This window comes from Arachis ipaensis, chromosome B10 (genome assembly GCF_059453495.1).
Source record: "Arachis ipaensis isolate K30076 ecotype BB chromosome B10, ASM5945349v1, whole genome shotgun sequence".
Classification (NCBI taxonomy): Eukaryota; Viridiplantae; Streptophyta; class Magnoliopsida; order Fabales; family Fabaceae; genus Arachis; species Arachis ipaensis.
This window is the reverse complement of record NC_142435.1, coordinates 118195311-118214528: the sequence shown is the minus strand read 5'-3', so window position 1 is coordinate 118214528 and position 19218 is coordinate 118195311. Positions and strand designations below refer to the sequence as shown.

Below are 19218 nucleotides of genomic sequence, written 5' to 3'. Positions count from 1 at the left end.
AAAGAATAATGTTCTTCCTCATTTTAATGTATATTTGCAGGAGATACTCTTGGTTTCTGCTTTATATGAAATCTAGTTTTCTTCTAGATCCACAATAATTTACCGTGTGATATATATAATATAATGATCATTAACCCCAAATTTTATATTAACTGGACATTGTTATGTATATAATTGAATAGCTAGCTTTTACTTATATTTTAAAAAAAATATCAATCACCGACATAAAGTAGTTCAGTGAAACAGGGTCAACTAACCTTCAATTTATATGGAATCCTATTGGGGGGAAGCCTTGAAGTCTTGAGCTACTTACATTAATAGCCAATTAACAGTTACATTGAGCTTTGATATTTGCAAGAATTTAGTTTGCAGGGTCAAAACTTATTGATGACGTGTGTCTTGTAGTGATTTGATTCAAGAGCTGTACCCTTGCATGTTTATAAATTCTAAGTGGCCGGTTCAGTCCCCTATTGCAGCTCTTTCCCATTTCTTGAAGATAAGTATTGCTCATAAGTGTAGCAATGGTCGTATGAGCTTGCTGATTTTGTTTGAAATTTAAAATCAATAGTAAAAATATGTGCATGATAAGCAGCTCTTTCCCAGTGTATTTTTGCTTTTTATGCTTACTATATGTCATTCTGTTGCTCAGATATTCAGAAAAATGAAGCCCAATAAGTAAAACTCAAACTTGTTTACAATTTCATAATTACTAAGGGGCCTATTTTGATTATCCCTTATTTTGATGAACAAGTTCTCATGATAAAGGATTGGTATAAGAAGTGAGGACCTAGAAGATTCATTGGAGTTGTTGATAAAGGGTTGTAGCATGTTCCTTTCATTTCCAAGGCTTGTGATTCCAGCAGCAATCTATGGTATTTCGGTTCTGTCCCATCAGTATTTTACCAATGATATCTTTGATTTTCAGGTAAAATTTGAAACTTATGCTATAAAATATTTGAAGTGCACATTACTAGACAAAACACATTCTCATTTGCATTAATATATATCATTCATTTTAACTTGTGCCGGTCATATTTGGGATGTTTGTGTACAAGGCTGCAGTTCTAGTTCAAGTTAATAGAGACAATGAAGACTTGCAATTAGTATTTCCAGAAAATGAGTTACTCAATTGAATGATATTTTATTTGAAGGGAAATGAAGAGAGCTATAACCAAAGCTATTCACTGCTTAAAGTCCTTCAAATTTTAATGGTTGAGGCCATTGTTGGCATAGTTAGAGTTGGTCAATTGGTTCTAATAATTGCCAGAAGATGCAGCTTTGATATGTCCATTTTTATTTTGTTCATTCCAATTTAAGATTTCGATCATAGTTCTCTATTAATGAACTGAGTTTGATTGAGTTGCAAAAGTAATATATGTAATGTAATATGAATGTAGGCAATAATTAGGGGTGTGACATGGCTTCTACATTATTTTTGGAATGTACACAATTAGCATGTTTATTTGATTCTCAATTTGGTAGTGAATTTGTTTGAAGTTATTTATTATGATGATGAATTGTTGATTTGCTGCAGATTGAGCATTAAGATCTAGTTGCATCTGATGCATTCCATGAATGGTAACCGCCGATGATTTAGATCGAGTCTCCATTTGGAACTGGGAACACCGCCAATACTGCTCTGCTCTCTGCTCGCCCAGTCTTCGTCAAGAATTTGCTTCAATATATGTTCAATTCAGTCGCAGATGTTAGGTGCTCTATTTGACATCAATTTGTCTTTTTCTCTTCTATCAGAAGATTAATAACTTTTATAAGAAGATACTTATGTAGGATACAATATTTTGGTTTTTTTATAGTTTATTAGTAGTAAATTCTAAGTGATCTAATGTATATTTTGATATGGGTATGTTTAATTTAGTATGAGATGTATGAATACTCATTTATGATCATCCCAATATTTTTAGTTCATTATAAATATATTTTGTTAAAGGATAATTTTTATTATTTAAAGAATATTGTATGGTATTATTATGTATTTATTTTTATTTTATAATTTTTGACTAATTTAATTAAAAAAATAGGATTATATATATAATCATATTACTAAATATTAGGTTTTGGAAAAAAAATTATTAGAATATATATATATATAGAAAATAAAAAAAAAACAATGAGGGACCTAAGGCTACACTTATGTATAGTAGCTATAGTATAAAAAAAAAAGAGGGACCTAAGGCTACACTTATAAAAAGTAGCTATGGTATACAATGTGGCTACGCTTTACAAGTGATGCAGTAGCGTTGAAAAGCGTAGCCTATTCTGGAAAAATGAAAGCTGAAAAGCGTAGCCTTTGGTCCTGGACAGCATCACTTGAAAAGCGTAGCCTATTCCCAAACGCCAAAAGCGTAGCCCTTGGTGCAGAAAAGCGTAGCCTTTGAGAATAGGCAACGGCTGAATAGGAATCACCCCAAAAAGCATAGCCGTAGCCCAAAAAGCGTAGCCGTAGCCTAAGGCATCATTTTTTTTTACTTTTGGCTACACTTTTCAAGTGTACCTGAATGAGTGTTTTTCTTGTAGTGATTAATCTCATCTCATTTACATACTCTCAAATTAAAAATTTATTTTTTAATATCAAAATTTAAAAACTAAATCTTTTATAACACAATTCCTCAATATAAAACATAACTCTATATATAAAAAAATTATCAATATCAATAGTTCTTGTCAATGTATCAAACTATACAATGTCAAATGATCACTTCAGCCACAACAGAAATTCAATCATACAATATATCAAACCAAATACTTCTTGTCTAACACATATAATGTTGAAGTTACTCAGTATAGCACATATAACATCAAAATTAAACTTTCACTTACTTGGTCTCTAAAATAGGCAACTTCTCTTTCAGCACACATTTTCAAACTTTCTCCATTGGGAGGAGGTGTGTCATAGCTTCTGCGCCATTCATGGACTTGCTCTTTTCCATATCTGATAGCTATTTCTTGTTTATTGAGATCATGTAGTTCCCCATACCTGAAATGATAACGGTTACAAAATGCTGATTAGATCTTAACATTGTAAAGCAGGAACTAAAAGCAAAAATATATACCTTGATAGAAGCTAACATGTTTAAAGAATCATAATATATACCTTTCCAATAGGGTATGCAATTGGAAAACGAAATATCATCAGCACACGTACAACTGTACAAGTCCCACAAAATTTGAACCAACATAGAGTCCATATCTTGAGCATATAGCTTGAGGGATAACCTAAGCCAAAAGGCATCGAAACAGTTAGTTCTTCAATGTCAAGATTAAAATGTTTGAGTATGACAAAAATCATGAGTTGAAAAAGTATTTTACCTCTCCAAAAGCTAGAACAAAAGTTACAAATAAAATAACAGCAACAACAGGATGAAAAATTTTATCAAGGTAAGTAGGAAGTTTCTGCAGATCAAAAGAGAAGAATCTAGCATTAGTAGTTAGAAGATCAGCTAAAATCATACAATGGATTAGATATTCACTTATTCTATAATTGACCCAAATACTCATGATGGATATTTTTATTTTATAATCATTTTTTACCTTAAGTTCTCACACAACTAACATTGTATTGATGCAAGAGCATCTGAGATAACAGTATAAAAGTTTTAAAAATAGTGTATAAAACTTATTTCTTTGTTCATAAAACTTCTATTTATGTGATCGGCACAAAACATAATTACCGTAAATGAGCCCATTAATGAACAAATTCCCAAGTAAACCAGCATATTAGACTATCTGTAGTGAGGATCGAAGTGTAAAATCAAAGCCAAAACTAAAGAAATTGTTCCCACGGCATAAAATAGAAATGCTGTTGAAAAAAAGAAAACATCAATGACATTAGTTAATGGACTGGACAGTAAAGCAAGGAATCTTAATACCAAAATGTAAACAGGAGTAAATAACAACCTGGTTGAGTGGCCAAATCCCATATTTCTTAGACAGAAGTCGGAGTTTGCTCTTGAGGAGCATGGATGACAATGACAATTGATCCCACATTGCAAGACAGACATCCTAAGACCCCCATCATCAGAAGCCGCTCATTCAGCAAGAAGTGAGCCAAAATAGCACTACAAGAATATAACTGAATATGTTAGTTCTACCAACAATAGTCATAACTCACAGCATTCAAAACAATTAACTACTTAGCATTTTAGCTAGACTAGAGATCTATGTACCTGACAATAATACTGATAGCGCCAAATGGCATAACGAGTATTGCCGGAGCATAAATATAAGCCATAAAGTTTGCTACCTTCCCAACAATCACTGCACCAAAGTTGTTTCAGGGTCCTGATGTAATCAAACAGTCTCATTCTCAAACACACAACCAAGTAGGAAAAAAAGAGAAAATAGGAAGGTTCCTCCTAAACTTACTTAAAACCAGCCATCCCACCAAAGTAGCTCTAGTAAATAAGTATAACCACCAACACCTGCAAATTTCAATAATAACAAATTCAAATTATAATTTGTATGAAAACTACATTGAAGAAATTATTGAAGCACAGAACAGAACAAAGAGGAAAAGGTAATTAAAATTTACATGAACGTAATTTTAACTGCAGAATTGATACAAAGTATACCCCGATTTTAGAATCCAACCAAACTATAATCAGAAATAAGAAAGCGACATTATTAACTTCTTCCCCAGTTCATTAAATATGACTGTCTGAAATGCTTTCCACTTCGGTAAAAGGGTAGCATCCTAGAGCAAGCAACAAAGTTAAGATTGTTTTTGTATTATCAAACACCTTATGTGCATATGAGGACCACTACATTTTAAACATACTATGTACTTTCTTTTCACTTCAGAAAGTTAGAAATACAAAACTGTAAGAGTACATATGCAGAGATTAATGGAGAACCTTTAATGGGTTTTTGACTGTATTTTCTCCAAGTCCACATATCAGAGGGAACTACCTCTCCACCTTGTCTACTGCTTGGTGTTGTTGCTGCTGCAATACAAATCGACTTCTTTTCCTGACTTTTCCTGAAAATAATAATAACTACTTTTTACTTTTTGATTAGTTATCTTATAAATCTAAATCTAATTCAAATAGACACAAGAGAATATCTCTTTGGTATAGCTAGTGATTGATAGAATAGGAATCTTCAGGTGGTTTTGTGTGAAAAGTAGTACTAATTGAAAAGATAAGCTTACTTATTAATTAGTGTTGAAAGCTCCGTTAGTGATTATTGTTATAGTGACAGCCACAATATCCTACTAGCTTTCTATATTGACCTTGAAAATCACCCTCAATATTTTTCTTAGGTTTAGATTTATCTGACACAATCTAAAGAGAATCTATGTAAACTAATAGAAGCATAAAACAACCTAAAAGTCAGCATAAAAAAGAATAACTACAAGAAAATATGAGTTTGAAGACCCTTCCAAGAAGCATTAAAGATTCTAACTCTCAGTATCAGACAAATAGCTTTCTGTTGATCTATTCTATTGGTCACTATGATTAAGTTACATTATATCTATGATATATTTATCATATGATAACTTCAAATAACTAGGAATGTAATGCTCTTTTTTATAATCTCATTTTAACAAAAAAATTAACTTATTGGTACAAATTCTCCAGTTTTTGAATCTGTTCAATCTCTACCACCACTTGGGGCAATCCAGATTAGCTGAGATCCACCCCTATACCAAAAAGCAGAACTTTAATAGCTGAAATCCAAAATAATGGATATTTGACCAATCAACACGAACAATTAATTGAAGAAATTATCTGCAGTTACTTTATATATTTCCTTTTAAGAATTATATTTAAATTTCAAAGCTTACAGGTTCCAAGAAAACATGGACTAAGATTGATAAGCTACAGAATTTAGAATCTATAAAGAAAAAGTTATTAACTCTACACTAATAGATATACCTTAAAAGCACAGCCATCTCCTTCAAACTTCATATATTTGCTTTTTCTTTTTTTTTTTTTCATTTCTATTTGTAAGGGGTCATCTAGCATGTGCTTTTTAGAGTATACACAAATCAAATTCCTATAAAAACAAAGATTATTAAGTCAACTACATTTGTTAAAATAAATATATGGACATATTTCAAATTTAATAAAGAGAAGTATAAAATAAACCTGCCAAAACTGAAGGGCTTGCACAAAGGATTAGTACCAACTCTATCTCCTGCTACATAGGTCTGTATAACAATTGGCAGAATTCAATTTCTTCAGCAGTTACACATGTACACAAAGACTATTAAAACAATAAAACAATAAAAATTATAATATTAAAAAAAAACCATATTTTTAGCAAGATGTGGGGCCTTTTTTTCAATTAGTAATGCAATAACAGCAGGATCTGCTTCAGTCTGGTGATTTGACATCAAGATGATATTGTGTCCCTGTAATAATATTTCAGTCTTAAAATTTCCTCCCACATCTATTAAAATGTTAACAAAGGGAGAATATACAGCAAGCAAATAATCAAATAGATAACTCAAAGGCATAAAGTAAGGATGTTAAAAACTGTAACCTTCTTAAGTCTTTCTTCAATTTCAATGAAAAAGGGCATGTTGCCAACATAAGAATTTTTGCAACAAAGATCCACCCGAATAGGGTAAAGCAGAGGTACAGCAAGATGGAATTCATATTGTATTTAAAATTGATTATAAAAAAGTCCAAACACTTTATATTACAAAAAGGATAACCATTCTGAATACATCAATAATTGCTCTGAATACAGGGTGGAAAAATCAAACAAATTACATCAATAATTTAGGTAATGGATAACCATTCTGTTCAAATAAAAATTGAATAACTCATACAATCAACTATTTATATTACAAAAAGGATAAAAAAAAAACATAAATTGCTTGATAGAGAATTTCAAGATGGATACCTAGAATTGTAAATCCAGGATCTATTCTTGCTTTGGACAAAAGTGTTTTCACAACTTCATCTTTATTCATATATAATTGTAGGAACCTTTCTATCAAATTCTGCATCTGTAAATAATTTTTGTTTTAAGATTTTATTTTATTTTTTTAAATCAGCTTCCTGACAAGCTAGTAGGTTTTGCTTATAACGTGAAACTTTCTTGCTATCATTAATTGTAGCAGATGCTGATCCTGAATCCACAATGAGAGCATCAGTTATGTGATTGTTCAGTTATAGTTCACTTTGGAAGTCGTGAGAAGTTTGAGTTAAGGATTGCAATTCTTGCATTTTCTGCAATTCAATTCACGAAATCCACAGACGAGGTGCAGAAATAGCAATCAGGAATCATTGAAATTATAGAAGCAAGTGAGAAAGTATTCGTATGAAGCTGAACTAGGCACATATTGGGCTTAATAGAGATCTCAAATTCAATTCTCCTTTCTCACAAACACGGAGATTGTCTGAACATATTCTGAACGGAAGTGAGTGAAAAAATTTAAGTTCCGAACCAAACAAGAACAAATTAGGAAGAAATTCTCACCGAATGACTTGGAACGACATGAGAATCAGTTCCACGAGATATGATAGCTTCGAACGCAGCTTCAATCGAAGCTTCCAGAGACTCTCGCTTGCTCGCCTTCCAAATTTCCTCGGCCAGTGCCACTGCATCCGTGCTGAAACCGCGCTCTGAGTGCCTCAAAACACCAGAGAAAAAGCAGAATCAATGGAAGAAGCCGTCGTGGAAGACGAGGAAGAAGCAGAAGATCTAAGCATTACCTCAATGATCTGAATGGAATCATTACTGAATCTCTCGTCCTCTCCCTCAACGATCTGAATGGAATCATTATCCAGTAGCGATGACATTGAGATTTTAGGGTTTTAGAGAGATCTCACTCTCCTTCATCCTCTCTCTCGAAGCGCTGTTTTGATTTTTTTTTTTATATGGACTGAGTGAATATTTATTTTGGGTTGGATTTTTTTATAACTGATTGGATTGAGAGTAGTGGGAGTTTTTGTTAATTATTTAACGAGGTTTTATAATTTGTCACAAATAAAATATATTATGGAGGTTTTTAGTAACCCCCATTAAAAAACTACCACAAACAAATAAAAATTTTGTAGTGAGATAAAGTTAATTAGCACGTGAGTAAAATGGTTTTTTATTTTTTCTATTATCTTTACTGTTACACATAGAAATTTTCCAAACAAACTAAAAAGTAACAATCTATTTGTATTTTTTTAATGATGCCAAAACAAGTACTAAGAAATATACTTATTCTTCATGTTATTATTATTATTATTATTATTATTATTATTATTATTATTATTATTATTATTATTATTATTATTATTATTATTATTATTAGTAAATTTTTTTATTATTTCAAAAATAAATAAATATTTATAAGTTTACCTATTTTAATATTTTACTACTTCTTCTTTTACTTCTTCTTCTTCTTCTTCTTCTTCTTCTTATTATTATTATTATTATTATTATTATTATTATTATTATTATTAAGAACTATATCCTATTATTATTAATAATTTTTTTTATTATTTCAGAAACAAACAAATATTTATAAGTTTATCTATTTTAATATTTTAATTCTTGATATTTCTGTTACAATAAACATTCTTGTTATTATATTATTATTATGGCAACATAAACTCATTATAATAAAAATTTATTATTGTTCCCATTATTATTATTGCCATTGTGATTACTTTATTATTAAGACCGATATCCCCTATCATTTTAGTACGTTGTCCATTATTCTTGTCCATATTATTATTATTATTATTATTATTATTATTATTATTATTATTATTATTATTATTATTATTATTATTATTTCAAAATTAAAAAAATCAACACCAAATTTAATTTCTTTAATATTTTTATTCTTTAGATTCCTCCCGCTATAATCATTCCGGTGATTATACTATTTTTTTGGCAATATATACTCATTATAATAAATATTATTATTATTATTATTATTATTATTATTATTATTATTATTATTATTATTATTATTAATTCAGAATAAAAGACGTATATAGGATTTGGTTTTTCACAATTTCAAACACTTGCAAAATAAAAGTATCCTTCTTATAAAATACCCCAGCGTCTGCGCCTCACATCTTCTTCACAATCCTTATACACTTCAGTCCTACCTCACAGCTCTGAATACATTGAACCAAGTCCCCCCCCCCCCCACCAAGAGAAGTTCTCACCTCTCGCGCTTTGGCCTGCGTTTGCTGTCGCCGACGAGGACTGCTCATCTCACGTCGCATTCTCAGTCTGTAGAAGCTGCCAGTCGCGTCGCTGTCTCTGCCCGCGTGGTCGTCATCGGTTCGAGACAGCTGTTGGCCCGTCCTCTCTGCTCCGATAACCACCCCTTTCTTTCAATAAAATGTGTGATGTTAAAATGTGATTACAGTAGGTGTTCTTATTGTAAATGGAGTTTGTGTATGTTTCGTTATGTTTACCTTACTCCTTTGTCTTCTTATCAAATTAGGTAATTTCTAAAGAGATGAGAAATTTTATCAAAGTCCTATCATGATAACCAATGCTCTGAACCTTCCAATTAATCATGTCTCATCTTTTGCTGAAATCCTACTCCAATTAATCATCTCATCTGTTACCAAACGCACCTCGCCTATAAAGTAAATTGATTTGTGTATTTGACCAATTTGTGAATACTTGTCCTTCTTTCATTTAGAACTTGTATTTAATTGGGTGGATGAGGTAAATATATTATGATTATTGAGATCATGATGAGAAATTTTTAGTTTGTGATATATACAAGAGTTTCATTTGATTATCCCAAAACTATAATAATAAACTTTCTTGCTATACATGGATTATTTGCAAAATAGAGTTTGATATCCAAGAAAAAAGTTTTTAACATGGTTAGACTTAGTACTAAGGATGAGAAATTATGATTTGTGTATTTGACCAATTTGTGAATACTTGTCCTTCTTTCATTTATTTAAAATACTCTTAATTGGATCTAAAATGACTTGATTTTTTTCTGCATTCCTGGTATTCAGACATTAAGATAGCTAGGAAAGGTTGTTACACGAAAAAACCAAAACTCAGACCAGCATGTCAGCATCCTCAAGCGGCTCCGCTTCCGGCTTCAGCTTCCCACCATGATGTCGCTCAAATTCTCCCGGCCAGTGGTGATGGTGTCCCAGCAACTTCACACCCGTACCGTCCACCGCGCAGTGAACGAAGGCCTGCTCCACAGATGAGCACAAGTAGCATTCACAACTCGGAGCCATGCCACGAAAACTTGGACGCTAATGCAGATGAGGTAGATTCTCTTGATCAAGAAGTTGATGACCAATCCTTTGTTGCTTCCGGAGCTCAGAGTCGCAAAGGACGCAAGACTACAGAGTTTTGGACAATTAAGAACATCAGTAACATATTCAATTATTTTTCTTTCTTCAATTCGAGTTAGACCCCATGTTATGTATTATTTTTCGTGCATAATGTCCACAACGGAGACACACATAAGGTATTAAATTTGGCTTATAGATGCCGACGGCACAATCAAGCCCGCAAAATTAAGCGTGAGGGAGGCTATGGAACGGCCTAACGGTAGAAGGATCGTGCTCAAGTTCAACAACGCAAAGCAACCAATTGGAGACGAAGCTGGACTGTTGAGTGGCGTGCTTGGTCTGCTGGGATCTGACTATGAAAAATTTTATATCTTTGAGGAAAGTTGGCGTAAGATTATCACTAAAAACAAGGTTTATAACGAATATGTCAAGGTAAAATTTTATATCCCCTTTGAATTAAATCTGCTTATTTTTACAATAATTGACAAATTGTATTATCTTTGTAGCAAATTTTCTACTTTGATGAAGATAACGAAGGAACTATCAAGAAAAATATTTTGAAAAGCATAGGGAAGTCTTGGAAGAAAACAAGGTTGAGGTTGTATAATATTTTTTACGAGCCAACATTCACGACTGAACAAAATATTGAGCATCGTCTGCCAGGTATTGATTGAGAGCATTAGAGATGGTTCCTTGACTATCGCGCCAAAGCTGAGTGATGAGCGGATAATTTATACCCTTTTTGGCATTGTTTTTACATAGTTTTTAGTATGTTTTAGTTAATTTTTATCATGTTTTTATTAGTTTTTATTCAAAAATCACATTTCTGGACTTTACTATGAGTTTGTGTGTTTTTCTATAATTTTAGGTATTTTCTGGCTGAAATTGAGGGACCTGAGCGAAATCTTATTCAGAGGCTGAAAAAGGACTGCAGATGCTGTTGGATTCTGACCTCCCTGCACTCGAAGTGGATTTTCTGGAGTTACAGAAACCCAATTGGTGTGCTCTCAATTGCGTTAGAAAGTAGACATCCTAAAATTTTCAACAATATATAATAGTCCATACTTTGCCCCAGATTTGATGGCCCAAACTGGCGTTCAAAGTCAGCCTAAAAATTCTGGCGTAAAACGCCCAAACTGGCACCAAAGCCGGTGTTTAACTCCAGAAACAGTCTAAGCACGAAAAAGCTTCAATTCTCAGCCCAAGCACACACCAAGTGGGCCCCGAAAGTGGATTTCTGCACTATCTGCATTTAGTTACTCAGTTTCAGTAAACCCTAGTAACTAGTTTAGTATAAAAACTACTTTTAGAGACTTATTTATCTATCTTGGGATCACTTTTGATCTTGAGAACCATATAGACTATTGTACACATTTGGAGGCTGGCCTCACGGCCATGCCTAGACCTCTTTCACTTATGTATTTTCTACGGTGGAGTTTCTACACCCCATAGATTAAGGTGTAGAGCTCTGCTATTCTTCATGAATTAATGCAAGTACTATTGTTTTTCCTTCAATTCATGCCTACTTCTTCTCCAAGATATACTCTTGTTCTTAATTCAGTTAAGTCAGAATGAAGGGGTGACCCGTGACAATCACCCACTATCTTCGTTACTCGCTTAGCCAAGATTCGCGTGCCTGACAACCACAAGCGGTCTACATGATGTTCAACGTAGTCATTGGACGACAGCCGGAGTATATTCTCTTGGGTCTCTAATCAACGATTCACATCGTTTCTCCTGACAACAGAGCATCTGAATTTGATATTAGAACCTTCGTGGTATAGGCTAGAACCATTGGCAGCATTCCTGAGATCCGAAAAGTCTAAACCTTGTCTATGGTATTCTGAGTAAGATCTGGGAAGGGATGACTGTGACGAGCTTCAAACTTGCGAATGTTGGGTGCAGTAACAGTGTGCAAAAGGACAATGGTCCTATTCCGACGCTAGCGAGAACCGACATATGATTAGCCGTGCGGTAGCTGTACATGGTATTTTTCATCCGAGACGAGAAATCCGATAGTTGATTAGCCGTACAGAGATCGTACATGGATTTGTTTTCATCCAAGAGGATCATACAGCTTGCCATGGAAGGAGGTAACGCATGGTTGGAAGAAGGCAATAGGAAAGCAGAGGTTTAGAAGTAACAAAGCATCTCCATACGCTTATCTGAAATTCCCACCAGTGAATTACATAAGTAACTTTATTTTATTTTATGTTTTATTTATATTTTAATTATCAAAATCTCATAACCAATTTAATCCGCCTAACTGAGATTTACAAGGATGACCATAGCTTGCTTCAAGCCGACAATCTCCGTGAGATCGACCTTTACTCACATAAGGTTTATTACTTGGACGACCCAGTGCACTTGCTGGTTAGTTGCATCGGAGTTGTGAAAAGTGTGAATCACAATTTCGTGCACCAAGTTTTTGGCACTGTTGCCGGGGATTGTTCGAGTTTGGACAACTGACGGTTCATCTTGTTGCTTAGATTAGGTAATTTTATTTTATTTTTAAGCTTCTTATTTTTATATTTCAAAAAACTCAAAAAAAATTTTTAAATGTTTTCAAAAAAAAATGTTCTTCAGAATTTTTAAGAACGAATTCTAGAGTTTCATAAGATATGTTGAAGCCTGGCTGGCTGTTTAGCCATGTCTAATTCTTTTGGACTGAGGCTTCCACTTCTCATTGACATGCTTGTATGTTTTATGCTAAAGCTTGGCTGGCTATTTGGCCATGTCTAATTCTTTTGGACCGAAGCTTTCACTTAAAGCTTGGCTGGCCATTGGCCATGTCTAATTCTTTTGGACCGAAACTTTAGACTAACATTGCATGATTTTTGGAATTCTTATTAAAAATTTTGTATCACTTTATTTTTTTTTCCTAATTAATTTTCGAAAAATACCAAAAAATTAATAAAATCATAAAAACCAAAAATATTTTGTGTTTTTTGTTTGAGTCTAGTGTCAAATTTTAAGTTTGGTGTCAATTGCATCTTTTTAATTTTTCTTAAAATTTTCGAAAATTCATGCATGGTGTTCTTCATGATCTTCAAGTTGTTCTTGATGATTGTCTTTGTTTAATATTGTGATTTTCTTGTTTTGTGTTTGTTGTTGTTTTTCATATGCATTTTCAATTTGTTAGTGTCTCAACATTAAAAATTTCTAAGTTTGGTGTCTTGCATGTCTTTCTTTTCTTAAAAATTTTCAAAAATAAGTTCTTGGTGTTCATCTTGATCTTCAAAGTGTTCTTGATGTTCATCTTAACATTCAAAGTGTTCTTGCATATTTTTCTTATTTTGATTCATAATTTTTATGTCTTGTGTCATTTTTGTGTTTTTCTCTCTCCTCATAAAAATTCAGAAAAATAAAAAATATATCTTTCCCTTATTTCACTCATAAATTTTGAAATTTTGGATTGACTTAGTCAAAAATTTTTAAAATTTAGTTGTTTCTTATGAGTCAAGTCAAATTTTCAATTTAAAAATCCTATCTTTTCAAAACTTTTTCAAAAATCAAATCTTTTTTATTTTTTTTATATATTTTCGAAAACTTTAAAAATTTGATTTTCAAAATCTTTCTCTTATTTTTATTTCATAATTAATGCTAAAAATTAATGTTTAGATTCAAAAATTTTCAAGTTGATACTTGCCTATTAAGAAAGGTTCAATCTTTAAATTCTAGAATCATATCTTTTAGTTTCTTATTAGTCAAGTAATCAACTTTAATTTCAAAAATTAAATCTTTTTAATTTCCTTTTCAAATCTTTTTCAAAATTTGATTTCAAAATCTTTTTCTAACTTCCTATCTTTTCAAAATTGATTTTCAAATCTTTTTCAATTAACTACTTGACTTTTTGTTTGATTTTAAAAGTTTACTAATTCTTATCTTTTTCAAAACCACCTAACTACTTTTCTCTCTCTAATTTTTGAAAACTCCTCACCACTTTTTCAAAATTCTTTTTTAATTAACTAATTATTTTAAATTTTAATTTAATTTTATTTCTCTTCTTAATTTTTGAATTCTAACTAATAATTAAAATAAAAATAAAAATATTTTTCTTTTCTTTTTAATTATTTTCGAAAACTCTCTCTCTCATCCCTTTCTATTTATTTTATTTATTTACTAACACTTCTCTTCTTCTTATAATTCGAACCCTCTCTCCCCTCTGTGTTCGAATTCTCCATCTCTTCTCTCTACATCATTCTTCTATTCTTCTCTTCTTCTACTCACATAAAGGAATCTCTATATTGTGACATAGAGGATTCCTCTTCTTTCTTTGTTCTCTTCTTTTTCATATGAGCAGGAACAAGGATAAGAATATTCTTGTTGAAGCTGATCCTGAACATGAAAGGACTCTAAAGAGGAAGCTAAGAAAAGCTAAAGCACAACACTCTGGAGAGGACTTAACATAAATTTTCGAAAAAGAAGAAGTTATGGCAGCCGAAAATAACAACAATGGTGGAGATGCAAGGAAGATGCTTGGTGACTTTATTGCACCCTCCTCTGACTTCTGTGGAAGAAGCATCTCAATTCCTGCAATTGGAGCATATAACTTTGAGCTTAAGCCTCAATTAGTTTCTTTAATGCAGCAGAAATGCAAGTTTCATGGACTTCCATTGGAAGATCCTCATCAGTTTTTAGCTGAATTCTTGCAAATCTGTGACACTGTGAAGACCAATGGGGTTAATCCTGAGGTCTACAGACTTATGCTTTTTTCTTTTGCTGTAAGAGAGAGAGCTAGGACATGGTTGGATTCACAACCTAAAGAAAGCCTGAACTCTTGGAAAAAGTTGGCCAATGCTTTCTTGGCCAAATTCTTTCCACCTCAAAAGTTGAGTAAGCTTAGAGTGGAAGTCCAAAACTTCAGACAGAAGGAAGAAGAATCCCTCTATGAAGCTTGGAAATGATACAAGCAATTGATCAGAATGTGCCCTTCTGGCATGCTTTTAGAATGGAGCATCTTATGTATATTCTATGATGGTCTATCTGAATTGTCCAAGATGTCATTGGACAACTCTACTGGTGGATCTCTTCATCTGAAGAAGATGCCTGAAGAAGCCCAGGAACTCATTGAAATGGTTGCATATAACCAGTTCATGTACACTTCTGAAAGGAATCTTGTGAATAATGGGACAATTCAGAAGAAATGAGTTCTTGAGATTGATACTCTGAATGCCATATTGGCTTAGAATAAAATATTGACTCAGTAAGTCAATATGATATCTCAGAGTCTGACTGGAATGCAAGCTGCATCCAGTAATACTAAGGAAGCCTCCTCTGAAGGAGAAGCCTATGACCCTGAGAATCCTAGAATGGAAGAAGTGAATTACATGGGAGATTCCTATGGTAACACTTACAATCCTTCATGGAGGAATCGTCCTAATTTGTCATGGAAGGATCAACAGAAGCCTAATCAAGGCTTCAATAATAATAATGGTGGAAGAAATAGGTTTAGCAATAGCAAACCTTTTCCATCATCTTCTCAGTAACAGACAGAGAATTCTAAGCAGAGCCACTCTGACTTAGCAACTGTAGTCTCTGATCTATCTAAGACCACTCTCAGTTTCATGACTGAAGCAAGGTCCTCCATTAGAAATTTAGAGGTACAAGTGGGTCAGCTGAGTAAAAGAGTTACTGAACTCCCTCTTAGTACTCTCCCAAGCAATACAGAAGAGAATCCAAAGAGAGAGTGCAAGGCCATCTACACGTCCAACATGGCCGAACCTGTAGAGGAGGGAAAGGCAGTGATTTCCAGTGAGGAAGACCTCAATGGACGTCCACTGGCCTCCAAGGAGTTCCCTAATGAGGAACCAAAGGAATCTGAGGCTCATATAGAGACCATAGAGATTCCACTGAACATACTATTGCCATTCATGAGCTCTGATGAGTATTCTTCCTCTAAAGAGGATGAAGATATTATTGAAGAGAAAGTTGCTCAGTATCTAGGAGCAATCATGAAGCTGAATGCCAAGTTATTTGGTAATGAGACTTGGGAGGATGAACCTCCATTGTTCATCAATGAACTGAATGATCTGGTTCAACTAAAATTACCTCAGAAGAAACAGGATCCGGGAAAGTTCTTAATACCTTGTACCATAGGCACCATAACCTTTGAGAAGGCTCTGTGTGACCTGGGGTCAGGGATAAACCTCATGCCCCTCTCTGTAATAGAGAAACTAGGGATCTTTGAGGTGCAAGCTACAAGAATCTCACTAGAGATGGCAGACAATTCAAGGAAACAGGCTTATGGACTTGTAGAGGATGTCTTAGTAAAGGTTGAAGGCCTGCACATCCCTACTGATTTCATAATCCTAGACACTGGAAAGGAAGAGGATGATTCCATTATCCTTGGAAGACCCTTCCTAGCCACATCAAGAGCTGTGATTGATGTGGACAGAGGAGAGTTAGTCCTTCAATTGAATGAGGACTACCTTGTGTTTAAGGCTCAAGGATCTTCTTCTGTAACCATGGAGAGGAAGCATGAAAAGCTTCTCTCAATACAGAGTCAAACAGAGCCCCCACACTCAACTTCTAAGTTTGGTGTTGGGAAGCCAACACCATTAAGCTCTAAGTCTCTGTGAAGCTCTCTAAGAGCTCACTGTCAAGCTATTGACATTAAAGAAGTGCTTATTGGGAGGCAACCCAATGTTATTTAATTATATTTATTTGTTTTCCATTGTTATTTTATGTTTTCTTTAGGTTGATGATCATGTGAAGTCACAAAAACAACTACAAAATTAAAGCGAAATCAAAAACAGCATCAAAAATAGAACACCCTGGAGGACAGGCTTACTGGCATTTAAATGCCAGTAAGGATAGCAAAATGGACGTTTAACGCCCAGTCTTGCAGCATTCTGGGTGTTAAATGCCAGAATGGGTAGCATTCTGGGCGTTTAACACCAGAAAAGGGTGTCTGGATGGCGTTAAACGCCAAAAAAGGGCAGCAGGCTGGCGTTTAACACCAGGAAAGGTAGCAGAGCTGGCGTTAAATGCCAGATTTGGCACACAATGGGCGTTTAAATGCCAGAATGGTGCAGGGACTTGAATTCCTTGACACCTCAGGATCTGTGGACCCCACAGGATCCCCACCTACCCCACCTCTTCTTTTCTCCTCTTCACACCTTTTCATAACACTCTTTCCCATACACCCTTGACCAATCACCTCAATACCTCTTCCCCAAACACCCTTCACCTATCAAATCTTACCCTCTTTCCCACAATCTCTTCACCACTCACATCCATCCTTCATAAAACCCCACCTACCTCACCATTCAAATTCAAACCATTTCCCTCCCAAACCCACCCCCTTCATGACCGAATTCCCTCTCTCCCTTACCCTATAAATACCCCTCGTCACTACCTTCAATTTCACACAACATACACACTACTACCCCCCTTGGCCGAACCCAAACCAACACTCCATCTCCTCCATTTCTTCTTCTTCTCCTCCTTTCTTTCTTCTTTTGCTCGAAGACGAGCAAACATTTTAAGTTTGGTGTGGAAAAAGCTCTGCTTTTATTTTGTTTTTCCATAACCATTAATGGCACCTAAGGCCGGAGAAACCTCTAGAAAGAGAAAAGGGAAGGCAATTGCTTCCACCTCCGAGTCATGGGAGATGGAGAGATTCATCTCAAAGGTCTATCAAGACCACTTCTATGAAGTTGTGGCCAAGAAAAAGGTGATCCCCGAGGTCCCCTTCATGCTCAAAAAGAGTGAATATCTGAAGATCCGATGTGAGATTTGAAGAAGAGGTTGGGAAATTCTCACCAACCCCATCCAACAAGTCGGGATCTTAATGGTTCAAGAGTTCTATGCCAATGCATGGATCACTAAGAACCATGATCAAAGTGAGAACCCGAACCCAAAGAATTGGCCCACAATGGTTTGGAAGAAATACTTGGATTTCAGACCGGAAAATGTGAGGTTGGCATTCAACTTGCCAATGATGCAAGAAGATCTTTACCCTTTCACTAGAAGGGTCAACTTTGATCAAAGGTTGGACCAAGTCCTCATGGACATCTGTGTGGAAGGAGCTCAATGGAAGAGAGACTCAAGAGGCAGGCCGGTTCAATTAAGAAGGCTTGACCTCAAACCCGTGGCTAGGGGATGGCTAGAGTTCATCCAACGCTCTATCATTCCTACTAGTAACCGGTCTGAAGTTACTGTGGACTGGGCTATTGATGAGACACAGAAGTTGGTGAATTAAAAATTATTAAAATAGTTACGTTGCAAGTATAGTTCTTAACTCACTGAAAATCTGCCTATCAATTTAGAGATATGTCACAGAGAGTTTAAATTAAAAATTACTGGGAGTTGGAGTCCCAGGTCGTCTCCCAACGAGTTGCAGAAAAGTGTGCTATTTTATTAATCAGATGTTCCAAAAAGTTGAGTTGAGTAGATAGAAAATTAAATTGAGAAAATTTAAATAATATGAATAAAAGCCTTGACTGGGAGTTGATTAGTTGGAATCTCTATTATTGATGGGATGATTTCAAGATTAATTTATAATTAATGGTTGTTCTATTTAGTTATCCTTTACTAGGTAAAGGAAAGTCAAACAAGTTGGAATTCTAGATCTATTCACGAGTTGCAACCCACTTAGTTCAAAGGGATTGGTGTTAGTGACTGGATAGCAATCCAATAGTTAACCCAATTACAAATTCTCTTTCAATCCTTCCAACTCAAGAGTTCCTTTCAATCAACTCCCCATCAAGTGAAGAAACTACTCGCTCATTATAAATAATAAATCCATAACATATGAAAGAGAATTAAAAGAAGACATGATTATTGGAATGGAAAATAAATTAAAATGGAAGAATTAATCCTTGTATTAAATAGTCATGAAAGTATTCAAATGACAAAATTGAACAAAGCAAAGAACATAGAAGAATAAAACCAAGTTAAGAGAACGAACTAGAATGACGAAGTCTTGATGAGGAAATAACTCTTCTCAATGTTCCAA

At 34.1% G+C, this 19218-nt stretch overlaps 2 protein-coding genes and 1 non-coding gene across 3 annotated transcripts; 1 reads left to right on the top strand and 2 right to left on the bottom strand.

The window, feature by feature from the left end:
- Nucleotides 1–5610: 5610 nt before the first annotated feature.
- On the bottom strand, nt 5611–7772 carry LOC148581454 (glycerol-3-phosphate acyltransferase, chloroplastic-like). The gene is given in 8 exon segments (XM_088492383.1): nt 5611–5659; nt 5895–5947; nt 5949–6015; nt 6108–6169; nt 6272–6373; nt 6505–6561; nt 7450–7595; nt 7712–7772. Coding segments are annotated over 8 exon segments (597 nt in total).
- Nucleotides 7773–9840: 2068 nt separating this feature from the next.
- LOC148581453 (uncharacterized) lies at nt 9841–11177 on the top strand. Its single transcript, XM_088492382.1, has 5 exons — nt 9841–9859; nt 9963–10334; nt 10453–10688; nt 10763–10919; nt 11125–11177. The coding sequence occupies exons 1-5, from the start codon at nt 9841–9843 to the stop codon at nt 11175–11177; spliced, it is 837 nt and encodes a 278-aa protein (XP_088348508.1).
- Nucleotides 11178–15094: 3917 nt separating this feature from the next.
- LOC148581452 (small nucleolar RNA R71) lies at nt 15095–15198 on the bottom strand. The gene has a single exon (XR_015896691.1). It is a non-coding gene; the product is annotated as a small nucleolar RNA R71 (small nucleolar RNA).
- Between the last annotated feature and the right edge of the window lie 4020 nt (nt 15199–19218).